At 44.3% G+C, this 23,550-nt stretch overlaps 1 protein-coding gene across 2 annotated transcripts in view; it reads right to left on the bottom strand.

The window, feature by feature from the left end:
- The window catches only part of LOC119179588 (uncharacterized), a 198,578-nt gene that overhangs the window by 105,136 nt on the left and 69,892 nt on the right, over positions 1 to 23,550 (bottom strand). Inside the window, exon 1 of one of the 2 annotated variants that reach the window (XM_075883818.1) lies at positions 20,786 to 20,915. The exons of the other annotated variant lie outside the window; for it this stretch is intronic. Within the exon in view, the coding sequence (XP_075739933.1) occupies positions 20,786 to 20,812 (27 nt within the window). The 5' untranslated portion in view covers positions 20,813 to 20,915. Of the gene's footprint in view, positions 1 to 20,785; positions 20,916 to 23,550 lie in introns of those variants that run through there. 2 annotated transcript variants of the gene reach the window in all.

Here is a 23,550-nt window from a genome sequence, read left to right as displayed (position 1 = left end):
CAAGTACTCTAGGAGTTGTTCATCTGAATACTGCGGAGGAACATGTTTTACTTTCCCAACCTTCCGAGTGTATGACTCCGGGATGAAAGGCTTAACTTCCAGGCCACCTACATTCGAAAGCATCAGAAGACGTTTGGCTGAAGCTAAGGAAGCAACGCTGACACTGAAGCTTCCATCTCTGGTCGTTCTAAATGACTGCACTTTTTCTTTAGCAGCGAAAACTACTTCGGCTGACACTCAATTGGGGTTCACTTTCCAGAAGCTAGCACCTTCAGCTGTTGGACGAAGGACGACTGGCATGCCCTCTGCTCGTTTTTTCTCGTAAGTAACCAACGTAAATGGTTAATCGTTGCCCAAGTCTTCTTCATCACTTAGGTAATAGGTTGACGTTTTATCGTCGAAAGGATTCTTTTCTAAGCGAAGCTTCTTGCTCTCAGCTTCGTCGTCTTCCATTGCTGCGGTGCTCACTGAAGCCATTTCACGGTTGTGAATGAGCAAACGGGCTGGCTTTATGTTGCTTGGGTGCACCTGTAAGCCCCCAATTTTTTCATTGTGTCCTGCAGTATCACTCATGTGGTTCAACGCACCCTGACGAGCATAGGGCTCGTGGCAATGGCTACCAACCACCGTAGTAGTCGCGTACTAGCCAAGTCTTTGATAAAGAAACCTCGTACCTGTAGGGCACCGAGCCGTCGAAGTCTTCACACGACGTCTTGTTGGCACACCGCGAAGAACTAGATGTCAGCGTAATAGTCCAAGAAACAAGCAGAAATTGAACAGTGCACAAAAAAAGCGACCGAACAGCAACCACCGTCACTACCCAGACGTCTGGAGCCACCTTCATCTATGTGCATTCCCCTGAGCTTATCATACATCCTATGTGACATCTGTGCGTAATCTATCGGCGACTGCAGCCTTCCTACCTCCCATGTTATTTGCCCTTCACACTTCTCGGTACTGTTGCAAATGATCAAATCAAGCCTTTCACACATATCCATGATCATTTGGCCTCCCACGTCGGTATACCCATCTATATCTTCTATGTGTGCATTCATATCTCCTAGTATAATTATCTCGCACTCTCCTCCTAACTCCTGAATATCCTTTGATATACACTGTACCATTGCGTGGTTTTCCTCTCTGGCCTTTGCTGTCGTCCACAGGTACACGAAACCAAGGAGTGTCATTTGCCCTGCCACGGTCCCTTTTAGCCACAAATGTTCCTTGCACTCCTGCTTGACCCTTTGCCAGTCTGTACTATTCCCCATATAGAAGCACCGCCATCCAGCGGACATTGCAAGGACTGAACGAGAGGTGGCACACGCACACTTTCTTACGGCTTGCGCTTCGGGTCTACTTCCCACCTTTAACCACCTCGAGTTCATGGTATATACTAGTTCACCGTATTGATGGCACTGCGGTATAAAGCTCGCTAAACCTTTCTAAAACCAAGGAGGTTACGCCCAGTGAGTATAACGTAGCAACCTTCTTCCTGTGAGATAGTGCTCAATGTACCATATGAGCACATACCGGCGGCAACGGGCATCGGCAACTACAAACATGTATCGATATGGTTTTGATTAAAATACCATTGCTTTAGAAACACCTGGCGTCTTTCGTTAAGTAGCAGGCGTCTTCTTTTTGTTTTGATTTAGAAACATATGGCGTCTTTTCGTTTTGCTTTTAGAAAACATCTGGCGTCTTTCGTTGGTTTATTTCATCAATCAACGGCGTTTTGAACAAAATTTTTTCATTGTTTAATCACGCATAGAAGAAATCTCATAAGGCACTACCTTGGGGGTAAACAATGGCTGCTACTGGGAATGAGAGACAGCAGAAGTCGGCTTTTAACATTTATACTTCCACTAACGTTTCCTACTGGAACATGCCAATGGCTGCTAATCGAGAATGAGAAAGAGGAGCATTCTGCTTTTAGTTAACGCGCACGCCACGCGAACTTTTTATTGTTCAACAAAGCACAGGGGAAATTTCCCACCGGCACCACCTTGCAGGTCAAAAAGTAACACTTGTTACACACTATGGCTACGACTACGAGGAAGGAATGCTTCAAGGAGCTTCGCCCTTAAAAGATACACAAACGAAGATACAACTCTAATGATCATATATTTTGTTATGTACTTTTTATGTAGAAGATGTTTTTTTTTCATTTGCAGACATTCTAGGCTATGAAGAATTTTCTTCCGAAAACACTGTTAAGGCAGCTTGAAATGACAATGATTCTGTAAGTGACACGATAGATGAGGGCAAAAAGTTCCACTCTGTAATCAATAAATGTAACCGAGAATGATGATAAAAATTGTTCCGGGAAAGTCTATGTTTTATTTCGTCAATAAGGTGTCGCCGAAAAGATAAATGAAAGCAGGCAGATGGTTAGCTCGAGCGAATGGGGTGTAATTATGAGAAAGATATAACTAGAACAAATTACACCATATCCACGGAGTGAATTATTAGTGGGGCGAAGCTTCGGGGGTTTTATCGGTAAACTGTCTGTCTGTCTGTCTGTCTGTCTGTCTGTCTGTCTGTCTGTCTGTCTGTCTGTCTGTCTGTCTGTCTGTCTGTCTGTCTGTCTAACCATCAGTCCGTTTGTCTGGCTGTCCATCCGTCCGTCCGTCCCATTCAGCAGCTGCTGAGTGAGTCATAAAACAAGGCAATTCCGGTCCACCCGTCCATTCATCGGCATCGGTCTGTCCATCGCACTCAGGACTGCTAAGTGAGTGAAGACCACTCCTCCGTATGACTGTTCCGTCTCTCGTGTCCCGTCTGTCATGTCCCATTCCGTTGTTCAACTGGGGCCGGAGGCGGTACCAGATTTTTGGCTACGGACGGAAAGAATGGACCCGGTCGCTTTTTTTGGTCGCTCTATGTCAAACAAAAACGGTGGCTGTCTGCACGTCTGCGGAAAATATGGCGGCTGCCTGAAGTGATGAAACGACAGCTAAGGCCTAGACAGCAGCCGCAAAAAATGCTGCCCCCTCTTCGAAGAGAATTGTGAGAAAATGCGAATGAATTTCTTGCGCAGAGAGTACACAGAGCGGTAGTTTTAATGGAGTAAATTAATGACGAGATGAAGATTTGTACCGTAACCATCTATTTACACATTCATCAGCCAGAGAACGATCAAGAGTGCGGCACGCGCTTCGCTCAGTTTATATATGTGCACGAGCAAGCGGACGGGAGAGTTGGACGCAAGGAGAAGTGAGAGCGAACGGCCAGAGAACGAGCGATGAAGCACGGCACCTTTCGTGGCACCTGACGGCCATAATAATAGGGTCTTGTCAACAAAAAGGCTTCACAAACGCTGGCTGCACAAACGCTACGAGAGCGTTCCAAACGCACTCGCAGCTGTTACTGATAACTGCCGATGCCAAAGCGCGACATGGCTGTTGCTATGGAAGAGGGCGGTGAACGGATCCCGAACCTGAGATAGCCCGACTGAAAACACTCTAAAATTGTTTCAGTTTACATAAGATCTTGCTGGTGAAATCGTGCGGGAGTTTTCTTGTGAATTAGAATCAGCAGGCTACGTTTTACGGAGGATCTGTAATTTTTTTTTGGTTCGCCATACACAGCAAGGTTCCGTTATTACGTGTACGTCATTTGTCTGTTCATTAGCACGGCAGCTTAATTTTTAACACAAAATGAATCTGTAGCTTCGAATACAGCATTTCAGTTATTTTAAAAACCGAAAAAAAAGGTGGTTGCCGAAGAACGAAACCCATAAACTCTTCTGTTATTGAATGAAAACAAAGGCTTTTAAAGTTTCTGTTACCTTAGAGGGAAAGTTTAGAAAGAATACGAAGCAAAGGAAGAGAGGACCATGATGTCATTTTCCCGTGTTTGGTAGTGCTTAAGCGCCTAAAATTTCACTCTAAGTGTTGTGCCAACTATCCCTGCAACAAGTTCTTCGAGGTACCCCTGTCAGATTTTCTATTTACCTCTACACTTTGTCGTCAGTCAGGGGGGCAAACAGCTGGTTTCGTGTAATGGGCTTATTTGTACTTGAATGGGCAGTTTTGTTTTCTCGTTATAAAAAAATGTTACTGTTCCACAGACCATAAGATACACTTAATTTTGGAGGTAACTTAATTTGCAAGAATTAACGAAAGCATTTGCTGAACTGTAGGAATGTGTGGAACCCCAGTACTGCGAAAAAGCTGATGTTTTATAGGACAGTTGAAGCTTCTTGAGTTTTGAACACAGGGCGTTTCATGATATTCAATGTACTGCAAACCAAGAATTGAAGTTCCATATCCCATGGGCGTTTGCACGTTGGGCATTGCTCTTTCGACTTACGCTATAATGCTGTCTGCATGTGTTGTGCAACAGCACTACGTCTTCTACAGGCCAAGTACATAAGGACGACCCATACAACCAAACATGGCTTGCTTTATTTGAACAAAATAAACAGATTTCATTACCATGCTTGTGACATTTTGAAGGTCCTCAGACTGCCACTTCCACGCTTTGTTTACTCCGAAAAGAAATGCAGAAAATAACAAAAATTGGTAAATCCCACGTACTGTGGGAATCGATGACTTACAAAGCACAAATGAGGGAGGTTGATATGCCATTTAAAAATCAGCACAACGTTACAAGGTGGAGGTAAATGATGCCGTACATGACTTCCGTGTTATGATTATTATGTTAGGATGTCTCGTTTATCTTTGTCATCTATTCAGGTAACATGATACGAAATTTAGTATATGTGGAGCTGGCAAAACGACCGCGAGCACTTTGCGAGTGTGGTATTTTGTCATGTTATTCCATGACACGCGTGTCAGGATTAACATGTTTGCACCAGTCATATACTTTCGTCGTCACTTGACGTTACTTAAAACCAAATTTTGTATATGTGCAGCTAACAAAACGGCCGCGAGCGCATAATTAAGGGCCCAATATACTCCAATGTAGCGTTGACGCACGCGCACGCTGGAAACAGCGACGCTACGCTAGCAAAATGCGATCACTCTATAGAATGACCCCAAGCGCGACGAGCGTCCGTCGGCGCGGCCCGATGGCAACCGGCGCGAAATGTGACATGCTGCGTTTCGCGCCGATGTGTTACCCAGACAACACTGCGTATCCCTCTTTTCATGACGAAGAGACGCCAGATGCGCTGAGATGCGCATGCGTCAAAGCAACGCAGCGCGGTGCGGACCTGCGAGTATATAGAAGGACCGGCGTCTGGCGTCATAATGCCGGCGTGATGCGTCGAAATGAACGCCCGCGAGCACGCGCACCGCGTCACGGCGTATTGTACTGGCGCGTTGGCTGTTGCATATAGTCATGTTCTCACATAACACGCATCTGATGATTATTATGGTTGCACCATTCACATACCTTTGTCATCCATTGACGTCACGTAATACTGAGTTTCGTACATGTGAAGCTAGCAAAACGGTCGCGAGCGCATCATGAGCTTAGCGTGTAGTCTTGTTGTTACACGACACGCATCTAATGTTTATCATGTTTGTGGCAGTATCATACCTTCGTCATTCATTCACGTACCATGATACCAAAATTGGTATATGTGACGCTATCGAAACAGGCGCCACTGCATTGTGAGCTTGGCATGTAGTCATGTTGTTACATTACAAGCATGTCATGATTTCCATGTTAGGTTTTGTCGCGTGTGTTCGCCATGCAATCATACCATATTGTACCAGTTTTGCAACATGCCATGTGAACGCAACCACTACAAGAGCTGCATGACCATGAAATGTAAACATGTCATTCATTTAATGCATGTCATGGTTTTCATGTTATGACCACTCAAATATGGTGTTTATACAGTCATTTTATGCCATGCTAAATTTCGTATAAATAACATTATTGGAACAACCAGGAGAGCTAAAAGTCGTAGGCGGCTAGATAAATAGATACGCTCAAAGTCGCTGAAGTTTGCTAAGAAATGCTTCGCGTTAATACGTGAAATAGAGTTTGATGAGAAAACTTTTGGCAGATACCACGCAATTGTGAGGCCTAATTTCATGTGAGGAAGACGGTGTACCACGATGACCTACAGAGCAATTTTAAAGCGGTGGATATGCTCCTACTGCTAGAATCAAGAAAACACCAGGTTCAGGAAACTGACCTGAGAGAAAGCCAATGTCAGGCCACTGTGTTTGAGGGACGTCAGTACACTAAGAAGCTCTTTATACTTTGCCCGCGAGATAACTCAAAATTTTCGTCGATGGGCTCATACCGACGATTCTCCAGCATACGAGCGCGTTGATTGCGCGCTACGTTCAACGCTGAGCTGTATGTACTCGAAAAAAAAACACCCATGTTGCGTTCGCGTAAATGATAAGTGTCATGCAGGTGCTCTGTATTCGCCCTCGTCTTTTAGCCGCCTACGTCGGTGTGCTAATTGTGGACACCTTAAACCCAAATTTGCATAGATAGGCATAGGGGTATGATGAAGCTGGCTGCCTGATCATTATATAGGCAACGTGAAAATTCTGCCATGTGCAACATGAAATCCTTTCATCATGAATCCTTTTCTACGAAGCCCTCTCCTGTCACGTACGGCTCATAGCCATATACCCCGGCTCGCGGTATGCGGGTAATATTCCTTGATGGATAGATAAAGGATCTTAATTTGTAGTCCCGAGAAACCTGACTCGCGTGCAGTGGGCTTCTCCCACGTTGGAACAGGCAGACTGAGAATGACCGCCACATTGTGGGTTCTACAGACGGCCCAAAGATCATTCCCCTTGTTGGGGCTTCTGATGGCAGAGAACCACTTGGCAGGTTTGGCTTGATCACTGCCCAGAAACGAGGCGCATCGTCAGAGCATATGCTGTCAGCTAACTACTTTCCCACAACGGGGAACTGGTACATACACAATTACCGCTGAACTAATATCCATCGGGGGTCAACACGAGAACTTCAAACGTGCAGCCCTGGTGTTTTCTATAGTCCGTTTGTGGCTTCATCAATTATCCCTTATGTCCGTATAGAAACCTTAATGCGTGTTCGTCGCCTTTGTGTTCCCCTGTGAACTTTTAGTGGGCCAGCGTACTAAGTAGTGGGATTTCTCCAATTTATGGTGCACGTACGTGCTATGGAAAACATACAGCAGTGGTGTTCTTGTAGATGTTTATTGTGTGTGATAGATTGAAGATTACCATCATTACCTGCCCGTGCTCAAAGGCCACCCAATCATTTCTTTACAAATGGCTGACAAGAGAAGCAGAAACGTGTTCATGGGCTTTGCTGTGACCCAGTCTTGCTGCTACGACCCACTCAATTTTTTTGCAGGATAACTCCGGTCCTACAAGTTCCTATTGGGCAGGCGTGCTACCGCACTGTTTACGACCGGATGGTAGAAATGCCTCAATTTTTTAAAATATCAATTGAAGCACCACGTCAATACATACGGTAGAGCAATGTTGCTTGAGGCTAAAAAGCAGCCTTCTTCACAGAACAACGCTGAAACGGGCAGCGAACAGATAACGGTACACCAATACGTGCTTTCTTCTTTGCTTTCTCCGGTGTCCACTCCAGCGCTATTTCTTGGCAATATGTATTACCAACTAGCCATATCTCAAGCGATGCTCCTATAGTAGCGTCATATAGCCAAACCTGCTGCCCGAGCAGCTGCGTGATGTCGTCAGAGAAACTACTCTTTGGCAGATTGCAATGCTTCTCGGCATCACGTGCGCTTCACGTGCGTTGTAGGTGGCAGATGTCGTAGCTGTGCCACTACATTACTTGAGCGCAAATGCACTGCTCTGGTTTAAGCTGCCGACATCGCACTTCGTGCGGCTTGCATTTCGACGCTCGCTGAACAAGTGCCTCTTTACAGTTCCTGCTATCAATATATATACTTTTTATGACTGGTCGAGCTGATTTGCGAATCTTCCTGCAGTACAATCATTTATGAACTATTGTGAACACATGCATTTTGATTCCTTCAGAGGTGACATTCTGGTAGATTATCACAAGAAAGCGCAGAATGCAGTTGTTCGAAGCTCCGTAGTCATTCGCTTCAGTGGTGTCTACACTAAAAAAATTAAAAATCAGTTAGTAAACGTGTTTTTTTTTATTTGTTTCCAGCCTATTTTACTATCTTCGCGGCATAGCTTTACCTGCCAGCAGCTATAGTATAGCTTGTAACGTTTGCTTGTAACAAGAGAAGCTTTCTATAGCGTTTTGACTAAGTAGACTACTAAGGCACCTACGTTGCCAGATATTTCATTATTGCCGTTGTATATTTTGCCCTAATGGTGGCACTTTTAGGTAAAACCTACGGAAGCTTTATTTATATTGACTATCTTAGAGCGGAACTTTCGTACCACGTGATTGCACAAAAAGAAGCAAATAGAAAGGCACACGATTATGTGTAGAAAACATCATTTACCATGTATATTTGTTCACTGCAGACCAATACACGGTGCGCGATTCAAATGTAGTGGTATAAATAGCCTTCAAGCTGCTGCAACCGTGGAAATCTTCTATGTCGAAGTCTCGAAGTTTTGTGTGTGCTTAGCGTTTGTTCTCGCTTGTGATCTGTCCATATGAGTTCCATACTCATATAAACATTATAATATGCATGGACATACGTGAAGATGTGATCCTATGATTACGTGACAAGTTCTGTATAAGTATATTGCTCTGATGGGTGATTGCCAAGGTATAGTTAAATGAATAGTTAACAGCCATCAAGTAATGCACGAAGGCAGTGCCAGTTCGTTTTTTCTGTGCAACAGTTATGTAATAAAATGAACTTCATTTCTAATTATTTGATATTTATTTCTACGAGAACCCTGATGACACAAAAAGGGCGCTACCTAAGGGTCGTTACAAAAAAGGGTGTGCAAACCTACAGTTAAAAACCAACACGAAAACCGCAAAATCAATAAATAATATATCCTTAGAGCTAAAAAATTTCTATTATCATCGCTTACGTTAAGCAATGAATGGATCTACATAAGTGAAATTGTAAAAGTTGAAACACAATCCAGTGGAAAAAACAAGAAATCCTGAAAAAAATACAAAAATGAAGAAACAACTCTAATGATTTCTTATTTCGTTATATAATTTATATGTGGAACATCTTTTTTTCCTTGACAAGAAATGCAAACATTTTTAGGCTCTGAAGGATTTCTTTACGAAAACACTGTGAAGGCAGGTTGAAATGACGATGATTCTGTAAGTGACACGATAGATGAGGGCAAAACATTTCACTCTGTAATCAATATTAGTAACGGCGAATTATGATTAAAGTAGTTCCGGGAACGTTTACAGTTTATTTTGTCAATAAGGTCTCACCAAATTGATAAAAGGGAAGCTGGCAGAAGATTAGCTCGAGCGATTGGAGTGTTACCATGTTATAGATAACCAGAACAAAATACAGCATATCCACGGAGTGAATTATAGGTAGGGTGAAGCTTCGGGGGTTTTAACGGTAAAGAGTCCGTTCGTCTGTTTTTACGCCTGCCTGCCTGCCTGCCTGCCTGCCTGCCTGCCTAACTTTTGTTCCCACAATACGAGGGATGTGCAATTTTTTTAGTGAATTGATGTGTTATCAACATTGAGCATACTGGTAGAATTAAGACGTACACTGAAAGGTCGAAATATTTTGCGTGCACGCATCAGCAAGCGTGCTTCTTGTCGGTCTCAAAAACTACAGCAGATTAACGGAGTGAATGTTGATGAGTGGAGTGAAGAGTCCATGCATTCAACCATCTGTCCGTGCACGTGCCCGTTTGTCCACACCTCGTGATCTTGCCGATGAGCACAAGCCACAGCGGCTTCCCGCACCCGGTGCCCCTCATCGTCCACAGTCCGCCAACCACCGCAATCCGGCAAGTGCTCTTGTACGGCAATGATCATGGAGAATGAGAGATAATGGGCACGCAGCGCAGCCCTGCGTAGCCCGAGCAGCAGCCCACCGGAGAGCAGCACCAATCACAACGCCATCTAGCGTACCTTCATTCAACTGCCATACTGTCGCATGTCAATGGCACGGCGCCCTTTCGGAAACGAGACGAGAAATGGAATGCGTACAGCGCTATTAGTATATGGTTACGCAACGGCAGTTTGCACGCATCTCTAAGGGACACCGCCATCGTATGAAAATAGAGACGCTGTATGAAAAGGGAGACGCTGCTGGGTACAGAGGATGGTCGATGGCCGGGGCCGCCTGAGTGCCGGCCACGTCTGGCCGTTAGCAGCTTGGCGCCTAAGTAAATGTTGTAGTACATATGAAAGCCTGCTGCTGTGAATTAGGAGAATGACATGACGTTCACCCCTTATGTAGGTCTTCTCAGTGAGGCACGTCATTCACGTAATTATGCAACAGTGGAAATACCATACACCTTTATAGTTACCTATTAAGTTGATGAGCAGTAGCCTGACAACCACCGTCAAAAGTGACTTCTCAGTTTGCTGAACATCAATTGTGAAAAAAAAGTTGCGTTGTGTGCTTTGTAACTTTCTGTTAATGCGAATTGAAGGCTTAGTCAGAGCTTCCGCTTAATTAGCGGTCAAAGTATATATTATCAAATTATCCCGTTTATCGAGTCTAACCAATGTGGTCACACCTCGGTTGCCAGACTTGGGGGTATTTTGCACTGCAGTTCCAACTTTCTCGCATGATTTCGATGCCGTGCGCTATGACTGTGTGGTCTGTGTACATTGCCAGCTTTACTAACTGTCCCTGTTTGTTGCAGAAGCTGGAGCCCTCTTCTTTCGCTCTACGTTCCGCTCAACAATTAACAGATAGCACTAAGTCATGCCTTGGAAGTAGGAAGTTCATGCGTTCGAACTTGGTTGTGTCGCAAAAGTAGGAAACCCATGCGCAACGAAAGTTTCACCCGGGAAACTGAAAGGCATCGCAGAAGTACGGATACTACGTAGGCAGCGTTGCAATACATGGAGCACGTTGTCTTCGAGGTATAGTATTCGCAACGCGAATAGACTGTCGTGCCACCAAGCGTACTTTGGGAGTGTTCTCTCAAGTATGGTAAGTAGGCAGGCGCTTTCTTGTCCCACTTTGCGAAATGAACACTACCACTTTGCTTGTTTCCTGCATCCGTGCGCAAACGGGACCGTCCATGATGCAAATAATCTGATTTGTTCTCTCTATACGTGAGGGTTTTCTGAAAATACCTGGGAACTCCGGCTTGGAATGATAGCCCAGAGAGTACACATATCAGCTCGTGAGGTTTGCTGCATATCCACATAAGTTGGGGAAATGTTAACGTCTGACTTTTTCAGTAGAAACTGACCTTGGTTTATTTGCATATATAATTTGTCTTTGCTTTTGAAGTGCGTGAATGTCAAAACAATGTAAGCTGAAAGCCGCAATGGCTCACTATTTGCAATCTCTGATTGGCTAGCTCTGCCCCACTTGTTATTTTAACGTTTGACAATAGATGGCGGCACACTGCAAGTGATTTGCTTGTTGACGAGTTTCAGAGCGAATTCAACGAAATTTTTCCCGCACGCAGATAAAGGTGAAGACGCTGTGTTGTTGTTGATGTTGTCAAAGTTGTTTGGTGGAGGGAATTCCTCAGACTGCTTTCAGCAGCGATGTTTAAAGAAATCTTTGTGACGAGGAGGATTTTTTACTGGACGTGGACTGCTGCGAAGAACGCACCGAGAGTAAAAGCGATGATAAACGATCACCTGCAACACTCACGAAGAGCAATTTGAACTTCACTTACCCCTTGTGCGCTAATGTTTTATCACGCTCGTAAGTCACTTTGGTTGTACATATTGTATCGTATCCTGCAGTGAGGTCCAAATAATACCATGGTTTTGCTTTGCACTGAATGCAGAGCAATCACTGTTGATATTATGGAGCGCATCATTCCAACAACATGCTCGAGCACGAATGGCGCAAAATTGTTAGAGCGATGAAACGTGCAGTTAGGAATACGACCCGCGCATCTCTGCTAACTTCTGCTGTATTGTGGGTACCTTTCGATGGGAGCTGTTTGGCGACTTTTCGCAATTTTTAGCGGTGTTCTTGATAACCTAACAGAAGATAGTTGAATCGTTAGGCATGTGTACCCAGAGTTCAGAACATACATCAGGCATGTTTTGTCAAAACATAGGTTAGTATAACCATACATTTGAGCTTCATTGAACTTTGAAAGAAATTTTCATGAGTACTCGCTTAAATGTACGCGGGTGCGCTCACTTCGGCATACGACAGTTGGCTTCTACAGCAAGTGAGTTATCTTTCTGAAAACTCGCGAGTTTTTTTGCATTTTTCAGCCCGTTCATTCAATTTCAACTGTTATACAGTGTCAATAGAAACAAGCGCATCTGATTTAAACAAAGGTCTTAATGTGTATCAGCTATTGGCCAAAAATCTCCTGGGACGTGGTATCACAAAAAAGGGGACGTCAGATGACAGACGCCCAGCCACCAACGAGAGTGAAAACTGGCCTCTGTTTAAAAAGAGGGTCCTTGGGAGAACAGCAATTTTGTGCTCCAATTGTATGACCAATACCCGACGTGCATGGCTGCAGTCTTTGCTGAGCAGTTCATGGCCATAGTTGCTTTCCGCAGGATGTGTTTTCTTTGTTTATCGAGCCCGAGCGCAACATAATAAAAAACAAGTGCATGGGTCACTGCCGAATATGCTGCCACCACTGCTGGGATTCAATTCCGTGACCTGCTGAATTGTAATCACAGTCAATATGGTGGTCACAAATTTCAATGTCGACGTACTCAATTCCTAATACGGAATACTAACCGTGATTGTGGTGTTGATATCGCGTCGTATGTACACGCGTGCCGATAGTGATTACAATGTTCAGCCGCTGTTACGAAGGTCGTGCGATGTACTCCTGGCGGGGATGTGGCTGACTTTTGATAATGCCATATGTTTGAGGCCTATGTGCGCAAATTGAGGTGAAAGTTAAAAAACTGAGAATGTTTCGGGACTTTGCAAAAGAAACATTTTTTTTCTTGGTATACACTGTCAACGCGTCTACACACTGCAGTCAGACAACGCGTATAAAATACAGCTTTTTATTAAAAGTTTTCTCCTTTGAGCATCTGAGAACCAGCTTTACTGTAATAGGCATTAACCCGACGAGTGAATAGTGTTCCTGAGTTCATGAGCTCTGTGGCCTGAACGCGTTCTAAGTCACAAAAAACCACTTTCAGGTTCACTAAACTTTGTTTCATTCATCGTTGTTTACGTGCATCTCGCTCAAAGAACAGATTTGAGGTTCGTACGTCGCCAGGTTTGTCTTTCCGTGTCGTTGCACTACTATAGGACGTCATTGAGAACCCACCCCTTGATATTGTCACGCGGGTTTACACTTATGTTGAATTTAGTTTTCGCCGCAAAGCCTGCCTGGAACGCTCAGCGCAAACTGCGCCTCGTTTTTCTAGAAGGTTCAAGTTAGTGCAGATCGTGTGGTTAAGATCGCATGCGAAATGCGAGCTGATTCATATATGGAGTTTAACGCCCCAAGAATACCATGTCATCATGAGAGACGCTGTAGTGAGAGACTCAATAATTTTGACTGATTTGGGCTGTTTGACGTGCCCCCAAATCTGAGCACACGGGCCTGCAGCGATTTCGCCTCTATCAAAAATGCAGCTACCGCTGTTGCTAGACTACCGTGGCGGGGTGCAAGACGCAAAAATTTGAGTTTATTCTAGAGCTTGCGCGAAGATCACTGATAAGGCTGGAATATTCGATGGCACATTTACTAATACCGACGTGATACGCTCCGTTCACTGCTATAAGTGCCAGTGTCTTGCTGTAATGTGGCTTTCCTTTTACGTGGCTACAAATCCGGTCATATAAAAATTTACCCTGAACACCCCATCTGCTCCCTTCGGCCACATCGCGACATTGTGACATCTAGTGCAGGCGCTTCACGGTGCATGTACCGAACTCACCCCTCCATTCGCGAGCCAAGCACAAACCGCCAAGAGGTTATGTCGCCAAGGCAAAAAGGTTGGGAGCCAGAGTACGGGCTGCTTCCTGAGAGCACCAGGCGCCGACAATCACGACATCGGCTGCACATACCATGACGGACATTACGCAGCCAATACGGTTTCTTCTTCGGCAGCTGAAAAGAAGGCCTCCCACTTTCCTGGGGTAGTAACTTGAAGACCCAGAAAAGTGGATTGAAACGTACTACCGAGTAGCCGCCTTCAATAGCTGGGACCATGAAGAAAAACTGCACCGCCTCTACTTTCACCTAGAAGTCGCCATGAAGACATGATTCGAGAACCAAAAATCTACGAGATGAACCTGGAATCTTTTTCGTACGATGTTCCTGAGCACCGCCGCCAGCGTCATCGCACGGAACGTATCTTTACTATCTTGGAGAGACGTGGGCAACCCTCCAACGAAAATGTTAACAGTTCGTCGAAAAGATGACCCGGCTGTTTCGTCGCACCAACTTCCCCAGCATAACCGAAGAGCAAAAAGCAAGCTTCCTTATGAGGGGTTTCAAGCAGGAACTCTTCACTGGATTGATCAGAAACCCACCGAAGATGGTCAACGAATTCACTTCGGAAGCATCTGCAATTGAAATGACGCTCGAGATGCGGACACTGCAATACAACTACAGCTTCTCGGCCACAATCTACACCGACGTCCAATCGCTGGGAACCAGCGACTTGCGTGAGAGGATACGAGTGTTCGTGCAAGAGGAACTGCGAAAATTGATACCATCAGCGCAGCCTCAAATGAACTCCATCGCAAACGTCGTACGCCAGGAGATCCAGCAACCGCTGGGCTTTTCTCAGCCTCCGGAGGTGCAGCTGCAAGCCATGAGCTATGCTGAAGCAACGGACCCTTCACGCCCCTTCTCCACGTTCACGCCAAGGCGCCATATCACCGCAGTTTCGCCACCGCCCACCACCACCGGCTCCACAATCACCATACCACCTGCCAGCCGGCCAGCGACACACGCCGAGGAAGACTGACAATTGGCGCACTCCCGACCACCGCCCACTATGCTACCATTACGGGGAAGCTGGCCACACATGCCGCCGCTGCCAGTTCTGAAAATGGGGCTACAAGATTTCGACGTGAACGCAGCGTGTCCAGTGCAGTGTGAACGACCTGAAAAACTGGCAGATCCCACATACAGTTAGAATCGCTGATATGCGAAGAACGTACGAGGAAGGTTGATATGTCACATTAAAATCCCCACAATATTACGAGGCAGAGGTAAATTATGCCGTACATGAATTTGATATCGTTATTATCACGTTTGGACTTGATAATAACGTTTGGAATCTGTAATTACGACTGCTTCTGATTCGCCCAAAGGAAGTGGCCATAGTTCCAGTACAATAGCAAATAATTAAGCTATGAAAATTGTTTTGTAATCTGGAAGACTAACCGAAAAGGACCAAAACGCGACCGTTCAGAACATCGTCTTCGTCTCTCTCAAGACCACGCCTCTTCTTGTGAAAACAGTGAAAAGAACTTCCTCTGCTTGGAAATGCACTATAACTAGCTTTCATGCTTCACAAACACACGCCTCCTGCATATATGTTTCACATTGTAACATGAAATATTGCAGCATAATGCATAGTCAAGCGTCCATTGCCAGAAGGCATCATATTATATTAGCATAGTGGCTCCTTGGTTGAATGCCAATACCCCACTACGAAAGTCACACACGCTACTGCGCCTAATTTTTAATGGTCACGTAGTGAATGCATAGCGAATTCGAACAGCTTTCATGCAGTGAGTGTTCGAAGTACGCACTACTAACAGGATGTCGCTATCGCGTTGAAATCCTAAAGGCGAGATTAAAGGTCCCCTAATTTTTGCTTGAATTTTTTTTTCACAGATATTCACGTGTACGTCGCAAGATTCATCCACATACGTATTTGCTCATGGCGGCGGCTATTTTCATTGCATTTGAATTTCTTTATTCACAAACGTTCACTTATGCGTCGTAAGATCTATTCACATACGTAATGTACTGATGACTGCGAGTATCTTCGTGGCACTTATTTCTTCTCTTTGTTGAATGAAATGAGCAGGTGAAAACGAACAACACATTACTGGTCTTCTATTACGTTCTCAAAAACTGATAGCATCAGTAATAACCCATGTAGCAGCTACCACGACGTCGCAAAAATAGAAGTTTTTAATGGTATACTGAAGGATAGAATTCAATTTGCAATATAATTTCTAAGTGATTCAGTAGAACCTCAATAAAAAAATGTTTGGTGATTTCTTGCGTTACTCCTCATTTCTTTATGTCATGTTGAGGACTTGTGGGAGATGAATCAAGTAACTGGAGTGGTACAGTAGGTGTAATAATGCAAGGGGCGGGGGCTCAAGCACAGCAACAGACAGTGTCATACCTAGACGCCGGATTGATAGGCACTAAAATTCGTTTTATGCTCCAAAAATAGGCATCCATGACACTATTCGTGACGACTAAAATCATAAAGATAGACGCATTATATTTTAACTATATTCCACTTTTTTCACAAAATAGGCACGACATCTGTGTGCGTGACAGTAACGCAAACAAAAATTGTTTTAGGCTATGATAGCTTAGCATACCCATCCGTTTTTTTTTGCACAGAGTTTACAGAATATGGTGTCTTGATTTCTTATTCATCAAGGTTAGTTAAGTGTCCACCATCAAACAAACACGCTCTGGGGTCTCTTTCTTCTCGGCATGGCTGAGAATAACAACACAGGAGCAAACAGCTAGAGCGCTAATTGGCCAGATGGGTCTTTTGGCTCCCTATTACCTTAGTTGAACCGCACAGGGTGAATTTCTCTTCTGAATGTGAACACCACAAATGGCCCCTCACCGGGATTGATAAATTCGGGCAAGCAAAAAGAATGCTTGTACTTGGCACTCATGACCTCATCTGCCGAGATTCGCAGTACTACGCGCCCCGGAAAGAAGTAAACTGTTAGACTGAACGCCGCTTGACCTTCATTTCACAAGGGCGTGCCTCAACATGGCGAAGGTGACGTATACAACGAGAAATGGTCCGGCGTACGACAAAGCAGTACGTGAAACTGCGAAACTTATTCGAGGCGACGGGTTGAATTTGTGCAATCTGTTGGCTACATAGTAGTGTGTAGAATCACAGAAACATTAAAGCATCCAAACAAAATATCTGTGCTTTATATTTTTTTAACTTTGTTCTGAGGAAGAAGCGAGACTAAGCTGCCTTCATTTCGTTTGTGTTGGTGTAATCGCCGTTCTCACATCATGCCGGTGTCAGCACTCGCAATGCTTGGCGTCTTGGCGTCTGTTTATTGCATCATTCCTTGTGTATCGAGGGAAGCTGTGTATCGTGGTAAGAATACATGATTGATGCAAGCCTCTTCAAACGTGGGTAATCAATCGCATAAAAACAGACAGTTCAATACAGACAATGTAGAAACGATAGAAATCCACTCGCGTGAATGGCCTGCCATGGGCATGTCATGCGAACGTAACCTTGCGTGCTCATGAAGTGTAGACCCGTCTGCATCATGTGATCTTCAGACTGCGTGTTGTTTCGTTAAACGAAGAGACCAGGTAAGAAATTTGGCTTGCGAAGTCTACGTTGAGTGAGTAGCAAAGGTTTCAAGTTCTCGTCCTCCATTATGCTATCGCGACTTATAATGAATCTTTTCAAAAAAAAAAAGAAAATAGAAACGCGAAGCCTGCGCAGAACGCGCAGCACTGTCACAGCGACAGGTGGGAAAGCGGCCTTTCACAGCCGCTTCTTTAACATTCTTTAAAAAGCTGTTGCAAGCACTCTTGCAAATTACCCAAAACATACAAAAGTTACAGTTTGGTCACAAGGGTGAAACAATGAATGTGATAGTAATAACTGGAAATGTAACGCTGAGAACAGCTATCAGATTGAAACGTGCAGCGCACAGCTCATGCACAAGTGACGCACGAAAACAACACACCCAAGACGAGAGCAAACCAACAACGTTTACAACTCGACATCTAACTCGCTTTTTATACAAAAACGATGCACGAAATGTAATCACAGGTACGAATATGAGTGCGAACTAACAAATGACCCAGTTGTTGCTTTGATGTGTTTGAAAGGCGCACTCTTTTCACAAATGGGACTTGCGCAGCGAGCGAAATTGAGCTTTGTGGCCCGGGCAACTAACGCAATCATTCCAGTGCAAGGCCAAGAAACACAATTCTCCCCACTGAAGGGTAAGCGTGAGCGCACAAGCACCTGACCCCCCACTTTCATATGCATGTGTGGGGCAAAGTACACGTGGGAGGTAAGCGCGCGTTGGCGCATCGAGACGAGCTGGGTGCGAGCGTGGGCGGCTTTTTAAAGGCGATAGTCTTTCTTGGGGACCTTCGACGCACAAATTTTTGGTCTGACTGTCTGTACTTTTGTCTGTCCGCGATAACGATTTCTTTATTGGTAGCACACAAAAAGTAATTATTTCACATATCAAAGGCACCTTAACAACACGTCAATGTTTTGTATGTGTGCCTTCGTTTAGAGAAGGCACACACAATTAATTCTAAGGGTGGTAGCGTTTATCACACTGCGCTGACAGTGCAACGCGATGCTCAAAAAGGCAAGTGTTCACAACGCTTTGCTAAGACGACATGGTGGTGGTGCCTGCCCGTCGCTTTGCGTTCTACTCCTTTTCCCTTTGCGTTTTACTCCTCCTCTCCAGAGGCAACACTATCGTCTTTCGACGAAATTTGCGCTGGAACATGCACATACGAGGCCAATTTTTTCTTTCTTGAGTTTTTCTATATATAAATGCGCATACATACACGGTCTAGAATGGCAGCTTTGGCAACGGTAAAAACCAGCCGAGATTGTCCATATACATGCTATCGCAATAACTCAATGTGTTGAAGGCAGGGATTCACAATGCCATTCTTCGTCATTCTTCGGAGAAGTGTGGTACCCACTGCACACATGGAACAAACTGGGCACTTTTTTTCGTGCTGTGGCTGATTACGCAGAAAAATCATGCCACAACACTTTTCGTCCCCACAATAACCCAAACTGAATATGCACCAAGTTATTAGGTGTACAACATTAAGCTTTTGTAAAAGGTTGGAGCATTCAATGACTCCCTGATGGCGCAATTCGCAGTGTGTAACACCTATTTGTTCGCTTGGTGTGCTACAATGCTTTATTAATAATAATAACGCTATTTCTTTCTCGCCCTCAAGTCTGCCTAAAGCAAGTTTGCAAAGGAGTTCTAAGCCCCGAAGTGGCTCATTGGCAGATTGCAAGAAGGCAATCAGAAGATCTCGGTTCGAATTTCATTGTGATAGGTTGATTGATCAATATGCGGCGTTCAACGTTCCGAAACCACCATCATATAAGAGATGCGGTAGTGTAGGGTTCCGGAAATTTCTACCACCTGGGGTTCTTAAGCGTGCACCCAGATCTGAGCACATGGGCCTACGGCATTTTTGCCTCCACCGAAAATGCATCCGCCGCAGCCGGGATACGATCGCGCGACCTGCGGATCAGCAGCCGAGTATCTTAGCCACTATACCAACGCAGCTAAGCCAAATCTCATTGTATTCTTAGTGTTTTCTAATTACTGAGTTAGTTTTTATTATTTAGTGCGATAGTGGTTACGCGCGGCGGCGGACAACTACGGCGCTCGCGTGAACTGTGTTGCCAGCTTTCGCTGTAAAACATCTAGTTGTACACAGAATTTTATGAGCACTGCAAACTTTCTCATGACCCATTGAAGCACTGTTTACTAAGTAAATGACAAACGAAAAAAACACGTAGACATATTTTTTTTATCTACACTTTACATTCGCCTAATGACATTCCGCAGTTTTGAGTTCATTCTTCATCGTACTCCACCTGCACAGAAGTGCATTTTGTTCCCTACGCATGCACGCAGACACCGGAGAGATGCCGAGCCGATGCCGTTACACGAATTAGTACATGTGTAAAAACTACTAGGCCTTCCTTTTTGGTAAGAGGCTTTGTAGTCTGACAGTGCTCAAAATGACTCATGAGATGACGCATACGTTGCACCCCTTAGTTCCCGAAATCTGACTTTTTTCCTGGTAGTAGGAATACCACTCGCCAACTGTACCGGAAACCATTATTTGAGGCTAAATAGCATTTCTATACGAATCAATCGTTAAAAATGGTATTTGTAGGCACCTGTAAAAGTCTAGGTACAAGAGTAAAAATGGCTAATTATTGGCACAACGAACACTATAAAAGCTCTACTTGACCTCCAATTCATGTTCACATATCAAAGTTTCACTATAGGAGCTCAAGATACAATTAGGCACATGCCTATAATCTGACCTTCAGTCATAACTGCTCCCTCGAAGAAAATTTGCTAGAGCTGAATATGTTCAAGGTGCTAGACAAACTTCAAATAGCATTTCACTTGTGTTTTTTGTGTGAGGCAACGCTCTCAAAATTAAAAAAAAGGAATCACTCAAGTTGAATGCTGTATGTACGTAGCAGGCTGACTCTATGTCACCTTCGGTCAAAGACGTGGTAATTGTCAAAAACATGTTCGCATCGAAATCGCCCACAAGAGGGAAACTGCAGTGTGTGGTACGCATTGTTTAGCTCTGCAGTGTTTGGTACGCAGTTGCTACTTCACTAACTTGAGGTAGCAGCTACGCACCAAGACAGTGTCCACAGACACGTGGTGCTCCACCACTCTAGAAAAGTTTCATTCTGTCGGCACGTGCTTTGCACTCGTGCTGGTTTCAGAACTCGTGAGCTGTCTACAAAATTCTCGCCAAAGGCACTCCCAAGACAGTAGAGCAACCGCAAGGGGCAAATACAGGTGACTTTTACCCACAGGCTTCCAACTGATGGTTCTCCTCATAGTGATTCTTAGAATGCGCTGTGTGAGGACAGGTATCGCTAGTATATGGTGGCAGTAGACGGAGCTCGCAGCAACCCTTCCATCAGCACAAGCAGCACTCTATGGTGAATTCGCTTGTGTTTTTAAAGAAGACATTGTCTGCGGAGTGGCCTGACTCATACGTATGAGTTGAATTGCGTCCTACGTCACACTCGAGCTTTACGAAACTGTTTTTACTAGAAATCAATCCATCAGCACTGTCATAAGCCTTCAGTGTGTGCGGTTGTTGTGGTAGTATCATCGCGATTCAAGTGGATCCAGTAGTTGGTATGTGAGCATGTTTTTTTTTCACAGCTTGAGCTGGTGTGGGCTCCCAGCAACTGAGTGTGGTAAGATTTACTGAAGAGTACCAAATATCGGCATGAGGTATAATATGCTCCGGTCTACGCGCCCTAAAAGAATGTACCAAACAGTAAAACAGATCGCTGAACGAGTTGGTATGTATGTGTTTTGCGATACACAAACTAAGTTTTAACATAGAGATAAAGTAGCGCGTGTACTTCGGAAGCCTTTCATAAAAGTAGGTGCACAAACAGATATTTTATTCAACCTTTGGTGGCTCTAATACCTAGGGAATGCACATCTTTAAACTCTATTTAGCCAAATTTTTTTATGCTTGCCTGTCATATGATTTGCACGTGCGCTGTGCTGGTTCCCATGAAGTGTTTTGTTCCTTTCAAAAATAAACTATTATATTTGAAAATTAGTGCTCCTCTGTCCCTCTCTTGTCTTGTTTTTTTGTGCACGCTAAAAAACGTTAGACCCTGTACTATGGGCTCTATAAATGTCAATCTTCCCTACAACGCTGCGACTGTAGGGCACTTCCCTCACACCTCATACATTCTTGTTTCCCGAATTTTTTCGAGAACTTTTACTCTGAGATAATGACCACCTTAATAAGCGGGCAAGGGGGGGGGGTAAAAATATTTGAGGCAGTGCAAACAAAGGGTGTGAGAACGATTGCAAGACGCCAGCAAAATTCTTCTGAGTCGTGAAGTAAGAGAAACCATGGGGCCTGCACTAAACAAAACGTGAAGATAAAATTCAAAACACCTGAGCACAATGAGAAAATTTAACAAACAGTTTACAAATGGCCGCATCAGCCAAGCGGTCACTGGACCTCAAAGAAAGCACGAGCTCATTCTTCTTGCGTGTGTAGTCAGATAGGGGAGCTAGCGTAGCCAACCTCCACCGCTCGATTTTTGCTCTCTTCTTCTATTTGACGACCTCACCAGTGACATCATGAAATAAATGGTATGGTTGTGCTTTATTTTCAAAAGGATGCCAGGCAGCTGCCAGTAGTAAAACTGGTGCTGCCGCGATAAATCAGCACAAGCGCATATCAGCATATATAAGGAGTTGCAACCGCCTGGTAAAGCCGCTTTTTTTTTAACCTGTACGCGCAAACCACCGAGTACTTTTTGCTGAAGTTTGCAACAATCCACCGCCTTTTATACATGAAAGATCGTTGAGCCGGAAGTCAGATTATGGGTGGTGGATCTTCGTACTTGCCATTGCCATTGAACTGCGATTCTTGCATACACATTGAGTGTTAGCTTTCTTGGGCATGCATTCACCCAATAAAAAACTTTCCTCCTTAGTATATTGATTATTGTGCCCTTCTCCGTCACAACTACTCACACCTCATACGGTCTGCTACTTACGCTGCTAGTTACTCTAATTGAAGCAAATCATGTTTTTTTACGGGTGAAACCATCGCGACAAAATGATGTAAACTAATCAAGGAAGTGCTGAAAGCTTATTCGTTGTTATATCTTGCTTCCACGTTCCCGCTGTAGGCTTACTACTATATGTGGGATATTTAGAATTACAGTAAACTGAGAAAGCTGGTATTCATGCATTAGGTTGCAGCGCCTGCTTTATATCTGCCTCACTTACAATGTTAGAGTATCCGTCTGATGTGTGACCTGAGAAGTTCCTTGTTCTTTTCATCCTGGAACATAATCATATGGAATGTGAAGAAACAGCCGCATGAAGATAACAAAGAATATAATGATTGAGGTGGTTCCTCTGCAGCAGTCTTATTCACTGATACTCATTCGAAATTGAGTCAGCCAGCTCATTGGCTTTTAAGGACGTGGATATTGATAGTATTTGTAATTGTGGAACAACGTCTCATTGAACAAAACAGAAAAATCAGCCGGATGTAGCCGAAGGCATCCGGTAGAAGCAGCGCACCTGTTGTCACATCGATCCAGCTTCCTGTCGATGTAGCACTCACAATAAACAAGACACAAATATTGCCATCACATTCCTTCGTGGTCCACAACATTGTTTGACAAACTAGGTATTATTGTTTCAAATTTTGTTCTAAACAGCTCAGAACGGTATACTCTGCAGCAGAACCAGAGTGCAGTTCTGTTCAAACGCGGCGCGGTACACCATTTCAAACACAAATACATCACAACAGCCTTGGTCAAGTACCTATTTAAGAAGCTTTGGTGATTATATTTGTTTAGTTTCTCTAACAGAATTTTTTTCAGGCTAATCACCTAAAAGCAGCTGGCAAGTGCACGCAGCTCTCGGTTCACCAATTTTCGTATCTTCCTTTTTTCAACATTGTCGGCGTTGGAGGGGCGCAGAAAAGCCGCCCGTTCACCCCGTGCCGGACGTGATAAAAACTAATGATGTTAGGCCAATGCACTATTCAATTCTGGATGAGGCTGTATGAGTTGTCT

The sequence above is a fragment of the Rhipicephalus microplus genome, unplaced genomic scaffold (assembly GCF_043290135.1).
Source record: "Rhipicephalus microplus isolate Deutch F79 unplaced genomic scaffold, USDA_Rmic scaffold_21, whole genome shotgun sequence".
NCBI lineage: Eukaryota > Metazoa > Arthropoda > Arachnida > Ixodida > Ixodidae > Rhipicephalus > Rhipicephalus microplus.
This window is presented reverse-complemented; position numbering and strand designations above follow the sequence as displayed.